Source organism: Mesoplodon mirus (genome assembly GCF_964341445.2).
Source record: "Mesoplodon mirus genome assembly, chromosome: 3".
Taxonomy (NCBI): domain Eukaryota; kingdom Metazoa; phylum Chordata; class Mammalia; order Artiodactyla; family Ziphiidae; genus Mesoplodon; species Mesoplodon mirus.
The window spans coordinates 109,133,600-109,152,977 of NC_138978.1; the positions used below are offsets into that span (position 1 = coordinate 109,133,600).

Sequence of the window (19,378 nt, forward strand, 5' to 3'; positions counted from 1 at the left end):
GAATCTTAGTAGGGTCTTTGAAAAAGAGTAAATAAGAAAGCTCTTTGAAAACTGTAAAACTGCTAGATCAAAATATGTATGTATTACCACTATATTTTTAGTATGCATCAATTAAGAACTAATTTAATTTCTTCTCTATAGAGTCATAGGCTCTTTGGATGTTAGAACTTGAAGGGACATTAAATATTATCTAGTTTAAGCCTTTCCATTTACAGCCGAAGTGATTAAGGCACAGAGCCACCCTTAAAACTAAAACATTTAAACAAAGAGTTAGGCACTAGTCTAAGGTTTTCATGCCTTTACGAGTAAACAAAGCAGAGTTCATTATTATAATGATAAGTCAAGTTGATTTCTTAGGCAAAACCATTAAGAGGGATAAATAGGGAAAACTTATCATAATAAAAATTATAGCAGGGCTTCCCTGGTGGCGCAGTGGTTGAGAGTCCACCTGCCAATGGAGGGGACATGGGTTCGTGCCCTGGTCCGGGAGGATCCCGCATGCCGCGGAGCGGCTGGGCCCGTGAGCCATGGCCGCTGAGCCTACGCGTCCGGAGCCTGTGCTCCGCAGCGGGCGAGGCTGCAACAGTGAGAGGCCCGCCTACCGCATTATAGCAAACAAAATGATTTCTCCTTTTGGGGGCTATAAGTGGAAGGGAAGTTAGCTGGCATTTCCCCATTGTCCTGTGTTTTCTGAAAGAAAAAAATCCAGATATTTTAGCCTGGCCTTCAAATAATACTTTATCTTTCTACCCTTTGCTTCCCTGCATCTTCAATCACAGAAATTCTAAACAAAAGCTCTCTGTGTTGAATCCAGCCTGAGCATGTGTTTTCTTTGGCCTGCAGAGAATTTTTAAATTTTGTCACATTTGTTACAAACATTTCAAAGTAGTAAGATTTTGCATAGAAATCCAGCTTTCCATCTTCTCTGGAAAAAAATCAGGCTATCTGGCAACCACAGGTCCCAGTTTCCTACCTGGCAGCCATGGGCTGGAGCTGAGTGTCTGTCCCACTGGAGACTGCGACACTGCTGGGGTCTGACACCCGCCTCCCCACCCCCCTGCCCCATGTGTGTCCCCTACTCCGCCCCGTAGGTGGTTGAGTCTGACAGCCCTGTCCCACAAGAACTGTGCCCTGAGAAGGTCTCAGGCCAGAGCGTCCCTCCCCCCGACCTGGGGAGATATCCTGTCTCTTCTTCATTTTTCTGGCTCATCCTCATCCTTCAAACTCAGCTCAGAGTCCACTTGCTCATGAAAGATTAATCTGACACCCCAACACAAAACGTTTGTGTCTTCCTGTGAACTCCCATCATAATGATCACTGATCATATTTATTTGGCGATCAATTGTATCTTGACTCCTGACGCCTTTCCTGTTGTTATCTTGGTGGCAACTTAAATAGTATATCATTTTATTCTTTATAAGTTTCCAGAGGGAAGAACAGTGTCTTGGATATCTTTATTCCCCTTGAATTCACATAGTATCATTGCACGTATGTGGTCAGAAGTATCTACAAGGGCTCATTGAAAATAATGCAAGACGAGTGTTAAAGGTGCTAGCAGGTTGAGGCCCTACAGTGTCTCATTTAATCAACAATCATGTGACACGTGCATATTACCTCCATTTTAACAGAGGAGGAAGCAGGGCTCATGCTGATTAAATAGGGTGTCCAAAGTCACACAGTTAGTGAAGATGCTGCAGTTTCAGCCTATGCCTTTTTTACACCAAACCACATTTCATCTGCTAAACCCTCTATATCACCATAAACACACACAGTGGAAAACACAGTGCCCAAAACACAGGTCTGGATGTGGCCTGCTTAGTGAGAGAGAAATTTTGTGTTTGGGTATCTTTAAGGGTGGCCCTATCTCACCTGCAGATTTTGCACATAACCCCAAAGGTAAAAGGAGGAAGTTCCCCATGCAGACAGCAAATGCTTAACATCACAAGCGCTACATAGAGATTTATTTATTTTATTTTATTTTCAGCTGCATTGGATCTTCGTTGCTGCACGCGGGCTTTCTCTAGTTGCAGTGAGCAGGGGCTACTCCTCATTGTGGTGCACAGGCTTCTCATTGCAGTGGCTTCTCTTATTGTGGAGCACGCGCTCTAGGTGCACAGGCTTCAGTAGTTGCAGCACACAAGCTCAGTAGTTGTGGCTCGCAGGCTCTAGAGAGTAGGCTCAGTGGTTGTGGCGCACGGGCTTAGTTGCTCCACGGCATGTGGGATCTTCCCGGACCAGGGCTCGAACCCGTGTCCCCTGCATTGGCGGGCGGATTCTCAACCACTGTGCCACCAGAGAAGCCCACTACATAGAGATTTAAACAAGGTGCTGGAGGGGAAGAAAGCAGTGTGACCTCTGATGGGAGAGGCGTTTCACAGAAAGAGTGATGACAAAGCCTTAGCGCGTGCATAATGCATAGGGTTTTTTGTTTTGTTTGGTTTGTTTTGTGGTTTTTTTTGCGGTACGCGGGCCTCTCACTGTTGTGGCCTCTCCCGTTGCGGAGCACAGGCTCCGGACGCGCAGCCTCAGCGGCCACGGTTCACGGTCCCAGCCGCTCTGCGGCATGTGGGATCTTCCCAGATTGGGGCACGAACCCACGTCCCCTACATCGGCAGGCAGACTCTCAACCACTGCGCCAGGGTTTTAACAAGTGGAGGAGAGGCCTTCCAGCTCCTGGAACCCCATTCAAGCAGTTAGCGGTTTTCATTCCCAGTCTCCTTGTCCTTGGGGAGGCAGAGCGGTGCAGTGGTTATGAACAAGGGCACTGCCTGGGTGTGGATTCCTGTTCTGTGACTTACGGACTCCGGGACGCTGGGTAAGTCATTACACTTTCTGAACTCCAGTGTCGTCCTCTGTACAATGGGGATTATCATAGCATCCACCTTAAAGGATTCTCGGGAGTCTCAAAGGAGCTAACCCTTATAAAGTAACCTGCGCACAGCAACGCCTCACCAGTCTTAGCTCCACCGTGCTGCTGTTGCTATGGCTTCTGCTGTTTGGGAGCTGCAAATATCCTGTGGGGCCCAGGCATTTGGCTCATGGAAGAAGTAGTCTACAAAGATGGAGAATGTGATGTCTTATCTGTATGGATCACTGAATTTAAGTCTCCATGCCTTTAAATTATTAACCCCTGGAAGACAGAGACAGTCAGTGTCTGTGCCCCCCACCCCACCACTGTTTTAAACTGATTATTGGAGTTAGTGCAATTCCAGAATTAAAAGTCTGACTTTCTGTTGTCTAGAAGGAAGTTCTCCGCCTTCTTCCCCAGTGGCACTCACCATGGATGACATTCACATTGGCCACATGCTCCTGGGTGTGGCCAGGCCTGTGTGGCATTCCTGGTGCACTATTTAGCATACCCCCTACCTCCCTCTCAGGAAAGCATGTGGGAATACAAGTGAGTCAGACTGATGTAATTATAAGGAATAACCTTGAATTCTCAATAATTTATACTTGAAACAGGAAATTGTTCACAAACTTGAGCTATTAATAGTAGCAAATGATGTGGGACAACAATGGGCCTGACGCTGTGCCTGGGGAGGTGGACATGCATGTGGGCACATAGACAAGCCCTGGAGGAAGGCCCACAAAAAATGGATGGCAACCTTAAAGGTGCCAGCAGTCTCTAATGACTGTTTCTGCGTAAACTCTGCTTAGTTAGAGTGACTGAATCTGCATGCTAAGGAGTGTGGCATAACTTTTGCAGGGTCAGTGCGATGCAGGGGTTGGATTAGATGATCTAACCACATCTAACATCATGGGCCTGGTTAATTTACCACAATTCATTTCTGCTTTTGCTCTGCCACGCCCACAAATGCTTCCCTTTAGAAACAAAGTGTTTCTCTTTATTTATTTATTTTTTAAGACAAAGTCTCTTTTATTTATTTATTTATTTATTTATTTATTTGGGCTATGTCAGACGCTAGTTGCAGCACACGAGATCTTCATTGCAGCGCACGGGTTCTTTCGTTGTGGCACTCGGGCTTCTCTCTAGTTGAGGCGTGCAGGCTTCTCTCTAGTTGTGGTGTGCGGGCTCCAGAGCACGTGGGCTCTGCAGTTTGCGGCACGCAGGCTCTCTAGTTGAGGCACACGGGCACAGTAGTTGCCACGCGTGGGCTTAGTTGCCCCTTGGCATGTGGGATCTTAATTACCTGACCACGGATCGAACACGCATCCCCTGCATTGGAAGGCAGATTCTTTACCATTGGACCACCAGGGAAGTCCCAACCTTTGTGCATTGACCTAATCAGCAGAGGACGTGAATGAAACTTAAACAGGGACTCGAGGTCAAGTTTGGACTGCATGAGGGAATTCCCTGGTGGTCCAGTGGTTAGGACTTGGCGCTTTCACTCTTAGGGCCCAGGTTCAATCCCTGGTCAGGGAAATAAGATGCCACAAGCCGTGGGGAGCAGCCAAAAAAAAAAAAAACTTGGACCGAATGGGCTTTTATCCATCTTCTTAAATTATCATATTTCCTCCTTAAGTTTGTTTCAAAGCTTTGCCGTGAAATAAATTTAGTGACAAGGCTGCTTCAAGGTTACAACTGGTATCTTAGCTTGCTTCCTGAAGTTTGAGAGGCAGCAAAGGGATTCTGACATTGGGCTGGCTACAGGTCTCTACCTGCGGTGGAGCCTCCTTCTTTCACCAAGACTGCTCCCTGTAAAGCTGCCTCAGGCCCCATTTCCTGCTTTTCCACACAGTGAAATGGAATCTTCTTACCGTACCTCAATAGGCATGGTCAGGACAAGCGGAGGGAAACAGCCTGGGGCTTCTGGGTTGTGGTTTAGACCATGGGAGTGACAAGAGGTACGTGGGACTGAGCCTGGGTAACCCCCAGCCCAAACCCCTTTGGGGGCCAGTGCATAGCTCTGTGATCCTGTTTGCTAAGAACCAATGGCAGGAAGTGTATCCAGAGACATAGGCAGGAAGGGGCTGCCCATCACCTAACAGGAAAGTGGCTCCCCCTTAACTCCAGTGACTTGGGTCCTGGGGCAGGCCTGTCCAAGGCAGGGCTCCCCCTCCACAGCTCTGGTTAAGCCCTGCATCACTGTCCGGCCCCTGCTGTGTTGCCCTTATGTGTCTGCGGCATGCCAGAACAACTTTGGACTTGTTATTTCATGAACTCCAAATTGAGGGCATGGTCAGGTTCAGAAAGAGGATAAAGGTAGGTATTATTTCTGGAACTCCTAATTGAGGGTGTAGCACAGTGTGACAGAAAGAAGAGCTGGGGAACCTGGGCATTAGGTCTAGTCATACTGCTAAGTACCAGTGCGGTATTAGGAGGGCCACCCTGTCACTCTGGCCTTCTGTAAAAGGATACCAGACAAGATGATTTCTGAGACTCTTCCAATTCTAAGATCCTGAGTTTAAATGGCAGCAAAAGTGACAGATAAAGAAAATTAAAACCAGAATTTGTGGCTCTATGCCCAGAGAAGTATTTCCTTATTCCGACTTTTATCTTCACACGTCAAAACAGGTCATAAAGAGGAATAATGAATGAGAAATTATAGGTGTCTTCTAAGGGGAGTCTGAACTTGTCCTGCCGGTAAGAAAATTCTACCATCCAATGGCGGCATAATTTGTAGATGAGGTTCACAATGGAGAACTGTTCCCACTAGGTGCGCGCACACACACACACACACACACACACACTTTCAAGCTTTTATCAGTTAAAAATTATTTGATAGGGCTTCCCTGGTGGCGCAGTGGTTGAGAGTCTGCCTGCCGATGCGGGGGACACGGGTTTGTGCCCCGCTCCGGGAGGATCCCACGTGCCGCGGAGCGGCTGGGCCCGTGAGCCATGGCCACTGAGCCTGCGCGTCTGGAGCCTGTGCTCTGCAACGGGAGAGGCCACAACAGTGAGAGGCCCACGTACCACAAAAAAATATATATATATTTGATAGTATCAATACGGTAATGAATTTTTCATTAGTTTATTAACATAGGAAACAAAATGTATCTGCGTATATAGAGTCACCACTGTGTTACTAACAGTCAAGTTCTATGGACTCACATCAGTGGACTTGGAAGATTTGGGAAATTAGCCTTAGTCCTCAACAGATTCTGAGAACTTAACTATTCGAGATTACTATTTCCCAGCCATTCTGACTGCAATGTTCTATCTAGTTAGCCCTTGTCTTACTTTTTCCCACTATTCCTGATCAGATGTCTGGCCCCTGAACTTGTCCAATGTCCCCTAATCTACCAAACTGGCTTCATCCATTCTCTGCCCAGGGTCGAAAACATGGCCCTCCACTGACCTCTTCCCTTGCTCTTCTCCAGACCTTGCCAGCAAACTCTAATCTCAGCACCTCCACTGTTACCCCTGGAGGACCAGGAGGTACTGGACAACCTCTTATAAATGAGCCCACTGGTATCCCATGGCCTCATGCACCCACAGCTGAGTCTTGGTTCTGCCTGGCAACCTTTACCCATGTGCCCAAATGGCCCCTCATCCCTTAGAGAAGCTACTGCCAACGTCTGTCACCCTGAAGTCCCCTGCCTTCCTCTTCTCACCTCACTGTCAGCGCACTGCCTTGTCTCCTGCTGACATCAGGCAGGAAATCTCTATGCTTTTATCTGCATTTGCACCCATCTTCTTTTCCTTCTGACCCACGGAGACGAGCTCCTCACCAGGTTTCTGGATTTCCACAATGCTTCCTAGCCAGGAAACCCTTGCTCAGGGGTTTTGCTCTCTGCCCTCTTCCTTCTTCACTGGCTCTTTTCTCTCAGCATCTAAACATGTTCGAACCTGTGTGTCCTTTTGAAAAAAACCCGTTACTGTCCTTGTTTTTGTTTTTTCCTGCCCCCAGCCAGACTTGTGGGAGGAGTCGCTTAACTCTGACTTCACTTGCTGGTTTCCCATTCTCTCTAAACCCACTGCCATCTGGCTTGATGCCCACGGTTTCCCCAAACACATCAATCCTGTTCTAGTTACCAAACTCTACAGGCATTTTGAGGGCCTTACCTCACTCAGCCACTTACTGTTGACTTTGTTCTTGAAATTCTTCTTCCTTTACTTTCAAGACCTCTCACCGTTTGTTCTCCCACCTCACCATTCTCCTCCAAGGCAATGTCTGCTCCAACAAAGTAGAAACAATTGCAGTTCTCCCTTGTGCTCCTTGTGTTAGATATCTACCATTTTCTCTTTCTAGAACAACCTTCTCTTTCTAGTTAACTCCTGCTAACCTTTCAAGGTACAACTCTGATATACCATGCCTTCAGGAAGGCCTCCAGGCTAGATGCAGTTTCCCTTTTTTGTGTACCCTTAGCATCCTTTGCAAACCTATACTTAGCACTAATGGCTGTAATTTTAATTTCCAGTTTATTGGTCTTGCTTTATCATCTTATCTGTCAACCTCTTGACAACACTGTAGGCACAGAACCTGGCATGAAGTGGATGTTCAACAAAAATTGGTCAAATGGAATTGAATCCCAGCACATCAGAGAAGTCCTACACTGGAGAGACCCTTAATTATGCTTCTACAAGCAATTGCCTTTATTTTGGGCGTGGCAAATGACCTGCCCCTCTCTGTGACTACCTTCTCTCTTCCACTTACATACTCTAAAAGATGCAGAATCTTGATAGTTTACAGATGCGCAAAAAAGCTACCCTTTGTCCGTTCTCCCATGATGAATGTTGTGAGATGAACACACAGAGAGGGGTGGGTGGCTGCTGGTAGCAAGAAGATGATATTAAAAGCTAGTATAGAACTGATCATCATACTTAAGGTCATATAAGACACATGCTCTGCAGCATCTCTGAGGGAGATGCTTATCATACACCAGCCTGCAGGTGCCTCCGGAGCAGTGTAACAAAGAGCCCCTTCCAGTTCTTGGAGACTTGCCGTGCAGATTCAGAAGAAACATCAGTGCACGCCTTTTTTTAAGGGTCTAGGAGCCAAAGGAGGGGGTGAGCGCAGGGGAGAAGGGAACCATCATTTATTGATGACATACAGAAAACAATCCGCCGCATGTTCATGTGCATTAGACTATGTTATATTCACCAACCTGGACAGCAGGCATTCTTATCCCATTTTAGAGTCTCACCATGTTTCACAAAACCCTGTGGGATGGCCTGGCCCCCACCCCCCACCATCCTTTCCAACTTCATCTCCTATCACCCTCCTTCTTCTTTTCCTATAAACACAGCAAAGGCCTCCTTGCTGGCCCTTGAGCCTTGCCAAGCTTACTCCTGCTTTAGGGGCCTTGGAATTTGCTTTCCCAAGCTGTCATCAGGGCTCACTCAAATCTCACCTCCTTCGAGAGGCCTTCGCTGGCCACCCAGTCTATAATAGCAGCCCCTTTATTCTCTAGTCCCTTATCCTATTGTATTGTTCTTGGGACTTATACCTGATCTTACATTATACATATGTGTGTACACATATATGTATATATGTTTGTGTGTATGTATGTATGTATACACACACACATATGCATGTGTCCTGTATTTTCAACTAGAAAGCAAGTATCTCTATCTTGTTCGCTGCTGTCCTGTTCACTGTCATGCCGAGGACCTAGAAAGCACCTACCGCAAGGCAGGTACTACATAAATATTGAGCAACGCTTCTATTTCCGAAGAGAACACTGAGGCACCAACGAGTGTCATCAGACCTAAGTTCGTCTCTCCCGGAGTTCTTGGAAGGGCAGGATTTTCTGAGCTGACTGCTTGGTGCCCTATCTCATCACTTCCTTGGGGCTTGATCCGGAAATAACTGCCTTTGCTGATCCTTTCACACCCAGGTGGACTTGAGGCGCCAGTGGATTTCCCAGATGGTGGAAGAGGTGCAGAAAATTGTCCATCATCTGACCACAGAAATCAGCTACCAAGACATTCGATTTCAAGCCGTCCTTTACTCTGACACGTACAATGAGAACATTAAGGTATGTGGGTCACTTGGCTCTAAGTGCCCACCCAGCGAGCCAGGAAACGGGGGGGTGGTCTCAGCATGTGTCAGGCACTCGCACCACTAAGGTTACTAACAAGATCTCTTAGTATTTACCATTTACACTCATTGCATAGATGTTACTGCAGTTGAAGCCCCACATTCCTACTTTACAGATGATAAAAATGGAGGCTTAAAAAAGTCAAATGACTTGATCAAGTCATATTAGGCACTTAAATCAGAACTCCACCTGTGGCTTCTGATTCCAAAGCATGTTCCACTGTACCAATTAAAGTTCAGTTAAGCACACATTCATTTATTAAGCACCCATTTAATAGATTGGGGACTGGGTAGAGGGAACTCAAGGCATTGGTGAGAAAAGAGTTGAAAGTGATAGTGGATGGGCTACAGGTGGGGGAAGGAAGAAAGTGGAAGAGGTGGCCCTTAGGAACTGCAGGAGCAGCCTGGCAACTCTGTCCCTGCTGAGGAATCCCACAGAGCTGTAAGCCCCCAGGGCCCGTGTGTGACAACCAGCATTCATGCAACATTGTAGTGTGGGCAAAGCCAGTCTCACAGAAATGATCTCACCCAAACCTGCACACAACCTAGTGGAACAGACATTATGGTTTGCTCCCTTTTAGAGATGAGAGAAATGAGGCTCTGAATCGTTCTAAATCCCTGTGCTCCTTTATCTTGATTTTTCTTGTGACACACAAGAACCCCTTTCATATAAGTATTAAACTTATGTGTATGCATGCCCCAGCTCTCACACAAGACCATAAGTTCCTTGCTTATAAGGATCATGTTTCTTGATTGCTCCCTTCCTAGCACCCAGCATAGTGTGTGGCCCATGATAGACACTCAACTTCTGTTGAATGAATGAGGAAGCAAAATAATTAGTACCTGAACGAAAGACCATCGCTAGTCTAGTACATTTCAAGTTTGATGGGTACAAGGACCACCCACAAGATGCTGGGACTTTTGGATTTGGGGACAGAATCAGACTTTAGGAAATTTACTCCAGGATGAAAATTATAAAATTAGATTGGATCCTGGAATGTCAGAACATCATCTGCCCACCTCTACTACTTTGCCAACCTAAACAGGACAAATATAGGCAAGTGACTAGGAATAGAAACATAACACCACTTTTCCTAGAACTATATCTGGAGAAATTTCCTTCTGTGGTCGCACTTAGAATTCATAGCTTAAAGTATATCATGCATTTATATATACTGTATCCTGCATATTATATAAGTTTTGAAAATAGTTACAGTGGGGCATATAAAAATGCTTTTATTTTATCTTGGCCCAAATTCAATAAGCATTTATTAACCACCATTTTTGTGACTAATAACATGATAGTTGTGTTCTTGGATTCACATGCAAGTGGGTTCAAAAAATGTAGAGATTTGGGATTTTTTGTTTGTTTTTGTTTGTTTGTTTTGGCCGCGCCGCACAGCATGCAGGATCTTAGTTCCCCGAACAAGGATCGAGCCCGTGCCCCCTGCAGTGGAAGCGCAGAGTCTTAACCACTGGACCGCCAGGGAAGTCCCCCAAAATATATAGATTTTAAATGCCATAGTTTAGATCCCCCCTCCCTTGTTTTAATCCCACCACATTTCAATGGACACCAGAAGTCATGTGCACCCATCATCTAAAGCATCCATACTACTGTTCCATGAAAATGAGGCAGAATGAGTTATTGCTGATTTCGGTGTTCACCCCTGAATTCGCCACTGACTGGTCCCTGGGCAAAGGTTATTCAAATTCCACTGTCAGAACTTTCCGTGGAAAGGAGGTGGCTCTTCCAGTGTATAGCTGAGTGATGGGGAAACATGCAGGGTGGAGTGGGCTGCTGTGTGCTGTGATTAAAGGTCATTTCCCTTTGGTGGTACTGCACTGTGGACTAATTTGTTCTATCTCTTGGACTATTGGCCTGACCACTGCTTTCCCGGTTCCTGTAGAAACAGAGTAAGTAGATTCTTAGTGTTTACTTCTTCCCATTAAACTTAGAATCATCTCAATAGCTCACCTTGTCTCAACAAACAGGCTTTCATGTCACCTGTGATTCTGTAAGGATTAGTCATTAACACTGTCTGTGGGTCATCAGTACAAGCAAAAAGAAAGGGAGGCATTTTGCAGAACTCTTTCACATCCTCTCCCATCTCTTCCCACCCTTAATTCATACCGGATCTTTCACCCATCCCGGGTCATTGATTCTTGACTAAGAACCAGCTCAGGAGAGACAATTAACCATTGAACAAGCAATTGGAAGACCTAAAGTCAAGTTCTGGCTCTACCACTGACTGGCTGTGTGTCCCTGGGGAGACTTGGAGCCCCTCTGAGCCTCAGGTTCCTCATCTGGGAAATGTTAGCAAAGCCTACCTCATGTGTAGCTGTGAACATGAGATAGGCTCATGCACAAGAATTGCAGTGCTTGGTAGGTGCAGAAAGCAGTGACTACTAGTTCCCCTCCCTGCTTTTTGTCCCCCTCCCCTCAAGCTTTAGGTGCCTCTAGAGTTCCGGGTCCACTTCACTCTTTTTCCTTGCAGATCCATGAAACCCAGGCCTCACTGAGTTAATTTCTTTGCCCGAAGCGTTACAATGGGCTAGTGGCACAACAGAGACGGAATCCTCTGCCAACAGGCGGGCAGGTGGGCGCAGTTCTGTCCTCCTTGTCACATTGCTAAGGGTTGAGTGGTTAACTGAGCGGCCTGGGTCAGCAGGGCGGCTCCCTGAGGGCTTCTGTCACCTCCCGAGTCTACGAACTCACACTCCTTCTCCCTCCTTTCCCAACGCCAGGTTTTGGCCCCCACCCAGCTCCTCATCACAGTCCCGATGAGAGGCCTGGCCGGGTACAGGGAGGCCCGGCAGCAGCGCTGGCGCTACTACACCCTGCAGGGCGCCCGGCTGCCCTGCCCCCTGCGGGACCCAGAGGGCCTGCAGCAGTGGCTGGAGGTGGAGCAGTTTCTGAAGAGCCTGTGGCAGTGGCATGAGGCAGATGTGAACATTGATGGAGACATTGTGCCCGCCAAGGTCCTCCAGGTGTTCCGGAAACTGGTCGAAAACGCAATTGAAACCTGTCACCTGTCAGGTGAGCCAATCAGGAAATGTACAAGGAAAATGTCTGGCATTTCCATTTTGCTCTAAAAAAAACCCCTGTGCTCGGGTGTTTCCTGAAGCTCACACCCCTAGATTGAGGATAAAATCATGTGCTTCTTTTCAATTTTATATTAATTTGTAAGTTCATATGTCTAATATCTGTCTTATTTGCTACTGTATACCCAATACTTAGCTCAGTGCCTGGAACCTGGGAGATCCTCAATAGTTATGTGTTAATTGAATAATTAAATGAATGAATGACTCCAAAAAAAAAAATCATGTGCTTTTTACATCTGTCTAATCCCCATAATATGAATTAGCTCTTTTTTATGCTGTGACACACAGAATGGAATTCATACTCACAACACACTTCCGTGGCCTCAATAGATTACTGCCCTGGCGTAGATAAGACAGTCTTTGGGTTATGCACCGTTTCCAAGATGTTAGCTTCAAAACCTGGGTACTTTCGCAAATTACTCATCAACCTCAGATCTTTGTTATTAACACATTTCCACTACAACACCCTCCAACTGACTGCAGTATTCCAGTGTGCTGGGACAGCACATCTGGGAACCACTGACATACCAAAACACAAAAAGCCAGAAGCCATAAGGAACTGATTATGTTTGACAACCCCAAAATCTTTTTTTTTCTTTTCTTTTTTATTGAAGTATAGTTGATTTACAATGTTGTGTTAGTTTCCGGTGTATTGAGTATAGTTCCCTGTGCTATACAGTAGGTCCTTGCTGGTTATCTGTTTTATAAGTAGTGGATGTATGTTAATCCCAAACTCCTAATCTATCCCTCTCCACGCCCCTTTCACCCTTGGTAACCATAAGTTTGTTTTCTATGTCTATGGGTCTATTTCTGTTTTGTAAATAAGTTCATTTATATCTTTTTTTTTTTTTTTAGATTCCACATATAAGTGATATCTGTGTTTGGCTTACTTCACTTAGTATGATAATCTCTAGGTCTGTCCATGTTGCTGCAAATTATTCATTCTTTTTATGGCTGAGCAATATTTCATTTTATATATATATACACACCACATCTTCTTTATCCATTCATCTGTTGATGGACATTTAGGTTGCTTCCATGCCTTGGCTATTGTAAATAATGCTGCAATGAACATTGGGGTGCATGAATCTTTTTGAATTATAATTTTCTCACAACCCCAAAATCCTAAGCTACTGTACAGTGTAGCATATGTGCACACCTGCCCACACACATGTTTCTGTTCACACAGAGTAAAAAGGTGAATTTCAAACTGAGAAAATGGCTAATTTCCTTAATTATAAAAGAGTATTTATAAACCAATAAGAAAAGCTATGAGCAGACCAATAGAAATACTGACCGAAAAGCACGACTCACAGAAAAAGAATGTAAATGGCTAGTAAAAATAAAAAATGCTCCATCTAACATACATTTCAAGAAATATACACTAAAACACCTAGTAGGCTGACATATAATCATGCTCAGTGCAGGAGTGAGTATGGTTAAATAGGCATTTTCATGCATTGTTCTTGGAAGTGTAAATTGGTGCCTCCTTTTTCAAAGGGCAGCTAGTCCATTTTTATTTTTGTTATGTGCTTACTTGGCAATTCAACAATTCCAGTTCTAAAGATACATTCCTGCAGATACACAAAGAAATATGCATGAGGATATCTACTGAATTGGCTTTGTAATAGTAAGTAATTAGAAATCATCTAATGGCTAACAAAGGAAAACTGACTTCATCAATTATGCTACCTCTGCCTAATGGACTATCATCCGGCCTTTAAAAAGCACGAGGTGTGTCGATAATGGATTGGAGCCCCACACCCCCTGTCTATGCAACACCATTCACACTCCACGTGCATATCGGGGTGTGTTTCTCCAAGAAGACTTGTGTTTGATTTTTCCTGGTACTCTCAGAAGTACCACCGTACCTAGATGACTTGGGAATGTAAACATACAGGCCCTAAACACTAGATGATGACTAACGCCTTTGAAATTCTAGGGAGGAGGGAAGAGCTTGGTTTTTGTTGTTGTTGTTTGTATTAAATCAACTATCCAGAGCCCACAGAAAATCTGTCTATTTCTCTTAGTTCATAATTTCCCTCAAGGTACAGCTTTTCCTGATTCCAGGTTTGTGAGGCTTACCACCTAGCATAAGCCCCAGGCTCAGCCTATTAGACCTCCTCTCTTCCTCTCTGTGCAGTTTCTATACACAGAAGCTGTAAGTACCGAGGCTTAACGTCATGAGGGTATTTTGGCAATTCTCCCACTTAGTACTTTCCTGGGTAGGTGTTCTTGCTTCATTGCTAGTTTCAAATGATTCTCCTACTTTCTGGCAGTCTCATTACATACAAATACTGTTTTTAAACTTTTGTATGTCTTATTGGCAGTGGGTTTGGGGATCTCCAATCCAACATATTACTTTAACAGAAATCCCTCCTTTTCATTTCCCTTTTAAAATACTTTGTTGACTTTTGCATCTGCATATATTTCTCATTGGTGGAGTAAATTGAAGTAAAAGATACATTAGAATTAAAAAAAGAATGGGGTGTGTGTGGTGTATATATGCACACACAGAGTTATGAAAAATGCCCGTGCAACATAATTAAGTGAACAACCAAATTGCTAAATAATATGCAACTCCACTTGTAAAGAAAGAAAAGAATTTGCATGTACTTTTGCTTGTCTAGACAGAATAGTTCTGAAAGATTCTGTAATGGAAATAGCTCGTGTTGAATGGATTTTTACCATGTAGAGGGTGCGTTCATGGATTATTTCATTTAATACTCATAGCAACCCTGTTAGAGTTAGGATCATTTTTCTAACTGTTGTACAGACAAGAAAACTGAGATTTAGAGAGATTAAGTAACAGGCCAAAGGTCACACACTGAGTTAGCAGAGTAGCCGAAGTAGGGTGTGGGCCAGGCAGGCTGGTGCCAACATTTGCTCAACCACCTCACTCTGCGACACTGTTAATAGTGAAAGTGCATATAAGAGATTCAAACTGAGCCAGGTTGATGAGGTGCTTTCAGTAAATAATGCTGAAGTGCCAGACGTTGTCATGTTCCTGTCTGCGCAGCTCTGATGAGATGCAGACAATAAGCTCTTTATCACACCCCAGCCAAGGAGAGGAGTGTTTTCCTTTTGAACAGCCTAACACAATTAATAAATGAGTTTCCGTTTCCTTCTCTGAGCAAGGAAAAGCAAAATAACAGATCCCGATTCAAGAAGGCTCATCCTTATCTACGATGAAGGCAAGCAAACAAACAAAATATTACTGTGTATCTGTTGAAAGAAAGGGGAACAAACTGGAAATGAATTCTAATGTATGAGCTGGAAAACTTTCCCAGATCCATTCCTTTTCTCTCCCTCTCTTTGCCTGATTGGAAAAGACAGGGAGGGCTTCCTTCTGCTTACTTGACTATTCAAGCCAGCGGCTATGCCACACTTTGAAGTATTTTATGATTTCAAGGCTTATGATGATAAATCCATCTGAGGCTAGGCTGGTTAATGGGTGGTGGGAACAAATACCACCTCTGAGACTGTGACTTAGTAAAGAGACAGGTTAAGCTGAACTCCACCAAAGGCAAATGAATAAGTAAGGGGTCTGAGGCTGTCCTAAATGGGGTCGACATCTGGGTGGAATGGAGGGGTTATAGAAAAGTGCTTGGATTTCATCTTACAGTAGCAAAAGCTACACCTTTTCCTTGTATTCTCTGTCTCTTTCAGTCGAACCTTCTGGAAAGAGTCTATTAATTTTTTAGAAAAGGTAGGGGAGGAGGATGAAAGAAAAAAGTAAACCCCACCAACAATGAGATTTTCTAGCAATGTTTCTATCAATATTTACTTAGCTAATTGTCTAGTGTTGACATAAACACCCTGCCCTGGTGTGCTACTGAAACTCTGAAAGTTGCCCCACCAATTACAAGGAGCTGGTAGGAGCCACAGCTCACAAATTCCTTCTTTGAACCCTAGTGTTGAGCCAAGCTTTGTCTTCCCATTGTCTGTCATTTACCACCAGGTAAGGTCAGCATGCTAATGGACCGCCCTGCAGTTCGAGTTGCCGTGGAAACCTCCACAGGTCGGGTGGAACTAGAGCTTACCCCCTCAGTGGAGATCCCCACCGCCTGGTCCAAGAAAGCCCGGTGGCCTTCGTGTCTGAAGCGCTGGCCTTCTGCAGAGAGAGTGCAGTGCATCAAGGTATTAGCCTTCAGGGTCCCGGCTCACCAGAGATGCTCTCACCTTAACCAAACCACAGCATCACTAACCACCAACCAGCTTCGGAAGGAAAATTGAAATTTCATTAGATCCCCAGAACCTGCAGCGGCACCTGGGAATCTGTTGTAAATGCAGATTCCCGGGCCCCGCTCTGGCCCTAGGGAATGAGACTCGGTGGGCAGGGCCCAGCAATTTGTGTTCTCACAGGCCCTCCAGGTGATTCTGGGGCAGGCTCAAGTTGGAGAACCACTGCCCAAGAGAAAGTGGACACAGCCTCCCCAGTTAATTGCCTGCGTGCAAGGGGCTCCCCTGAGGCTCCCTCCGTGTCCCCACGTGGGATGTGCTGCCCGCCCAGTGGCAGGTCCCCCCTCCTAGTGGACTGCTTCGGAGATGGCTTTCTCCTCAACCAGCATCATCCTTCTTGTTTCCTGCTGTTTTTCTCTTCCCCAGTCATTTGGGTTTAGCTTGTTGGCCTGTTCAAACTATCACTGGCAGCTGAGCTTCTTGCGGGCTGAACATTTGCTGCTGGAGCAGCTGGATGAAGACGGGGGCTGCCGCAGGAAGTGTCTTCAGGCCATGAGGCAGATGAAGGAGGACATCTGGTGTCCAGGGAAAAGACCTGTGATCACGTCCTACCACCTTCAGGTGAGTGTTCCGCCCCGGCCTAGAGGGCCAGGGCGGCTGGGGCTGGGTGGGTCCCTCTGCGGCCTCTGCAGGGTCACCAGAGCCACTCACAATGGGGGTGTGTGTGACGAGTAGGAGGGGGCCTAGTGTCCATATTTGCCATCTCACAAATTCGTACTCCTTATGGAGATATACAGCCCCAGCTGCGTGCATGTCCACACCATCCCTGCCCAGGATCCCTGTCCTCCACCTCCTTTCTTCCCTCTTCCAGTTTCCCTCTTCCCTTTCTTCCTTTCTGTCTTGCCTTCTCTCCCTCTCCGTCTCCCCTCCTTTTATTTCACTCAACAAACCAACACAAGCGCGCACTATGTGCCAGAAACCCGGCTGAGGTTCAGAAATGAATGACAGCATGCAGTCTCTGCCCCTGAGAAATCTACAGTCTGGTGAAATCTTGGGAGTTCCTCAAACCTGAGATGGATTCACATTTTCCCTCATGTTATGACTCATTCATTCCCCATTCTAGCCCAAGTGCAGCCATTCATGCGCACACACATACACACTCACACGCGCACTCTGTGCAGAGGAGAAAACCAGGAAATGTTGTGGTACCCGACAAACCTGGCAGCAAACCTGAATTTCTGGGTTGCAAATCACCAGGCAAGGACTTACCATTAGACAGCCATAAATGCATTCACTCACTCACTCAGCAAATGTTTATTGAGATCCCTGTGGGCCAGTCACTTGCCCCCTACACCTGCTGTGTGCTCTACACCTGGCAGTACAAAGTGAACAAACGCAGATGTGGTTCCTGCTCTCATGGACCTTGTGGTCCAGCGGGGGAGACAGACGTTGGTCAGTCAGTCTGCAGGTGTGCGTGGAATCGTGCCACGTGGGGTAATGCCAGGGTGGAGAGCAGTGTTGCTCTAGGAAGGCTCAGGGTAGCAGAACCTGACCTGGACCGGGGGATCAGGGGGTCCCCCCTGGGGAGATGGCCTTTGATCACACTCTCAGCTCCTTTCTCATATTTCTGACCACCCATGGTTAACTGGATGCTCAGGTAATACTGCGTGCAGCACACTGTGGTGGGGGGAGGTCTCAGACTCTTAGTAGCCCCAGCCCAGCTAGTATCCCTCCTGGAGCTTCAACCCTTCTCCCCAACCTACTACACAGGTAAGCACAGGTCCCTGGGGTGTGCGGTGCCTTCATTGCATGCTCCTACCTGGGCCTCCTCTCATCCAGTAGACAACCATTTCCCAACCCTGTGTTACTCTTTCAGGCCTAACACAAGCTATTTAAGGGCAACTCATACCGATCCCTTTGTATCTCTCCCAATGCTTTGTATGTAGTAGTTGCTCAGTAAATATTTGCTGATCATCTGAATGAATGACTTCACATTTTACTCCACTTTTCCCCCCAGCAAAATTGTTCATCTTTACTTTGCTTTCTTATCTTTTCTGATAACCTGTTCTCCCTGACCTGCCCAAGAATCTGTTAACATCTCATTTGCACATACTGGGGCCTTTTTCTCCAGTTTCAACATTCTTAAAGTGTCCCCAAACATGTCCCCCTAAAAACACACACCTGTTCTCCTGGATAGAGGACACGTGCTTTCTGAAGCTAGTCCAATTCATTTCAGGGATTTAGCTTCTTTCTTACTTGCCTTTCCACTGGCCACACTAGGAAAAGTCAGAGCTGAGAAGGAAACTCCAGGCGGTCTCATATCAAATCTCATACTTTTAACTAACCACTGACTTCACTGCTCCACAATTAGGATAGATGAAAACACTTTAAGTACCATGAGTATTTTAGAAAGATTGAATAGGGCCACCACGGGCCTCCCAGCCCTTGACTGCTCTCAAAACTGCATTCCATCCAGGATTTACTTGTATTCCAGTGGCTTCTAAATCATCTAGAGGATTTCAGGACAACTCCTTAAAGGTCCCCTGTTTTAGTCTTCCCTAACCCACCTACACGGCATAATAAAATTGTGCATTCTCAAGAATGAGCATTTAAAAGGGGGTTATTTGTTGAGAAATCGAAACAGTACTGACTGTCTTTTCCCCTCGTCTTCCACCCTTGTGCAAGGGTAGAATTCTCTCACATGGAGGCATTGGGATGGATGTGGCTGCTGGTAGTGTGGTATGAGATACCATCCTGGATGATGGCTTGAGTGTGCAGGATCCTTGCCAAGACTTTAGTCTGGGGAAAGTAGAAGACACTGGGTTGCAAAACAGCATCAGGAAAGATGTGCCAATCATGGGCACCTCCTAGAAGGTCTTTACCTCCTCCCCAAAGAGGCTTCTCCCCCATAGCAATTTCATGTGAAGAGCTTATCTTTCATTGGCTTATTTATTCCTAAACCTGCTCAAAGGCACAGAGACTTGCTTCTAATAGGCTTAACTGCTTCTGTTTGCTTAGAGAGAGAAAAGCTTAACTACAAGAGGAATTAAAACATGTTTTTTATCTAGGTTATCTTGACTAGCATGAAATTATCTCCAACTCATTTACTCAAAACAATGTACTCCAAATCAAAACACATTCAGTATCTT

At 45.7% G+C, this 19,378-nt stretch overlaps 1 protein-coding gene across 16 annotated transcripts in view; it reads left to right on the forward strand.

Moving 5' to 3' along the window:
• The window catches only part of MAB21L3 (mab-21 like 3), a 79,721-nt gene that overhangs the window by 30,509 nt on the left and 29,834 nt on the right, over positions 1-19,378 (forward strand). For all 16 annotated transcript variants that reach the window (XR_014293413.1, XR_014293414.1, XR_014293415.1 and 13 more), the window contains 4 exons: positions 8,743-8,883; positions 11,691-11,982; positions 16,009-16,187; positions 16,656-16,850. Coding sequence is in view for 13 of the 16 variants with exons in the window: in XM_082614118.1 (XP_082470244.1) it covers positions 8,743-8,883; positions 11,691-11,982; positions 16,009-16,187; positions 16,656-16,850 (807 nt within the window). In the remaining 3 variants the exon portion in view is untranslated. The remainder of the gene's footprint in view (positions 1-8,742; positions 8,884-11,690; positions 11,983-16,008; positions 16,188-16,655; positions 16,851-19,378) is intronic.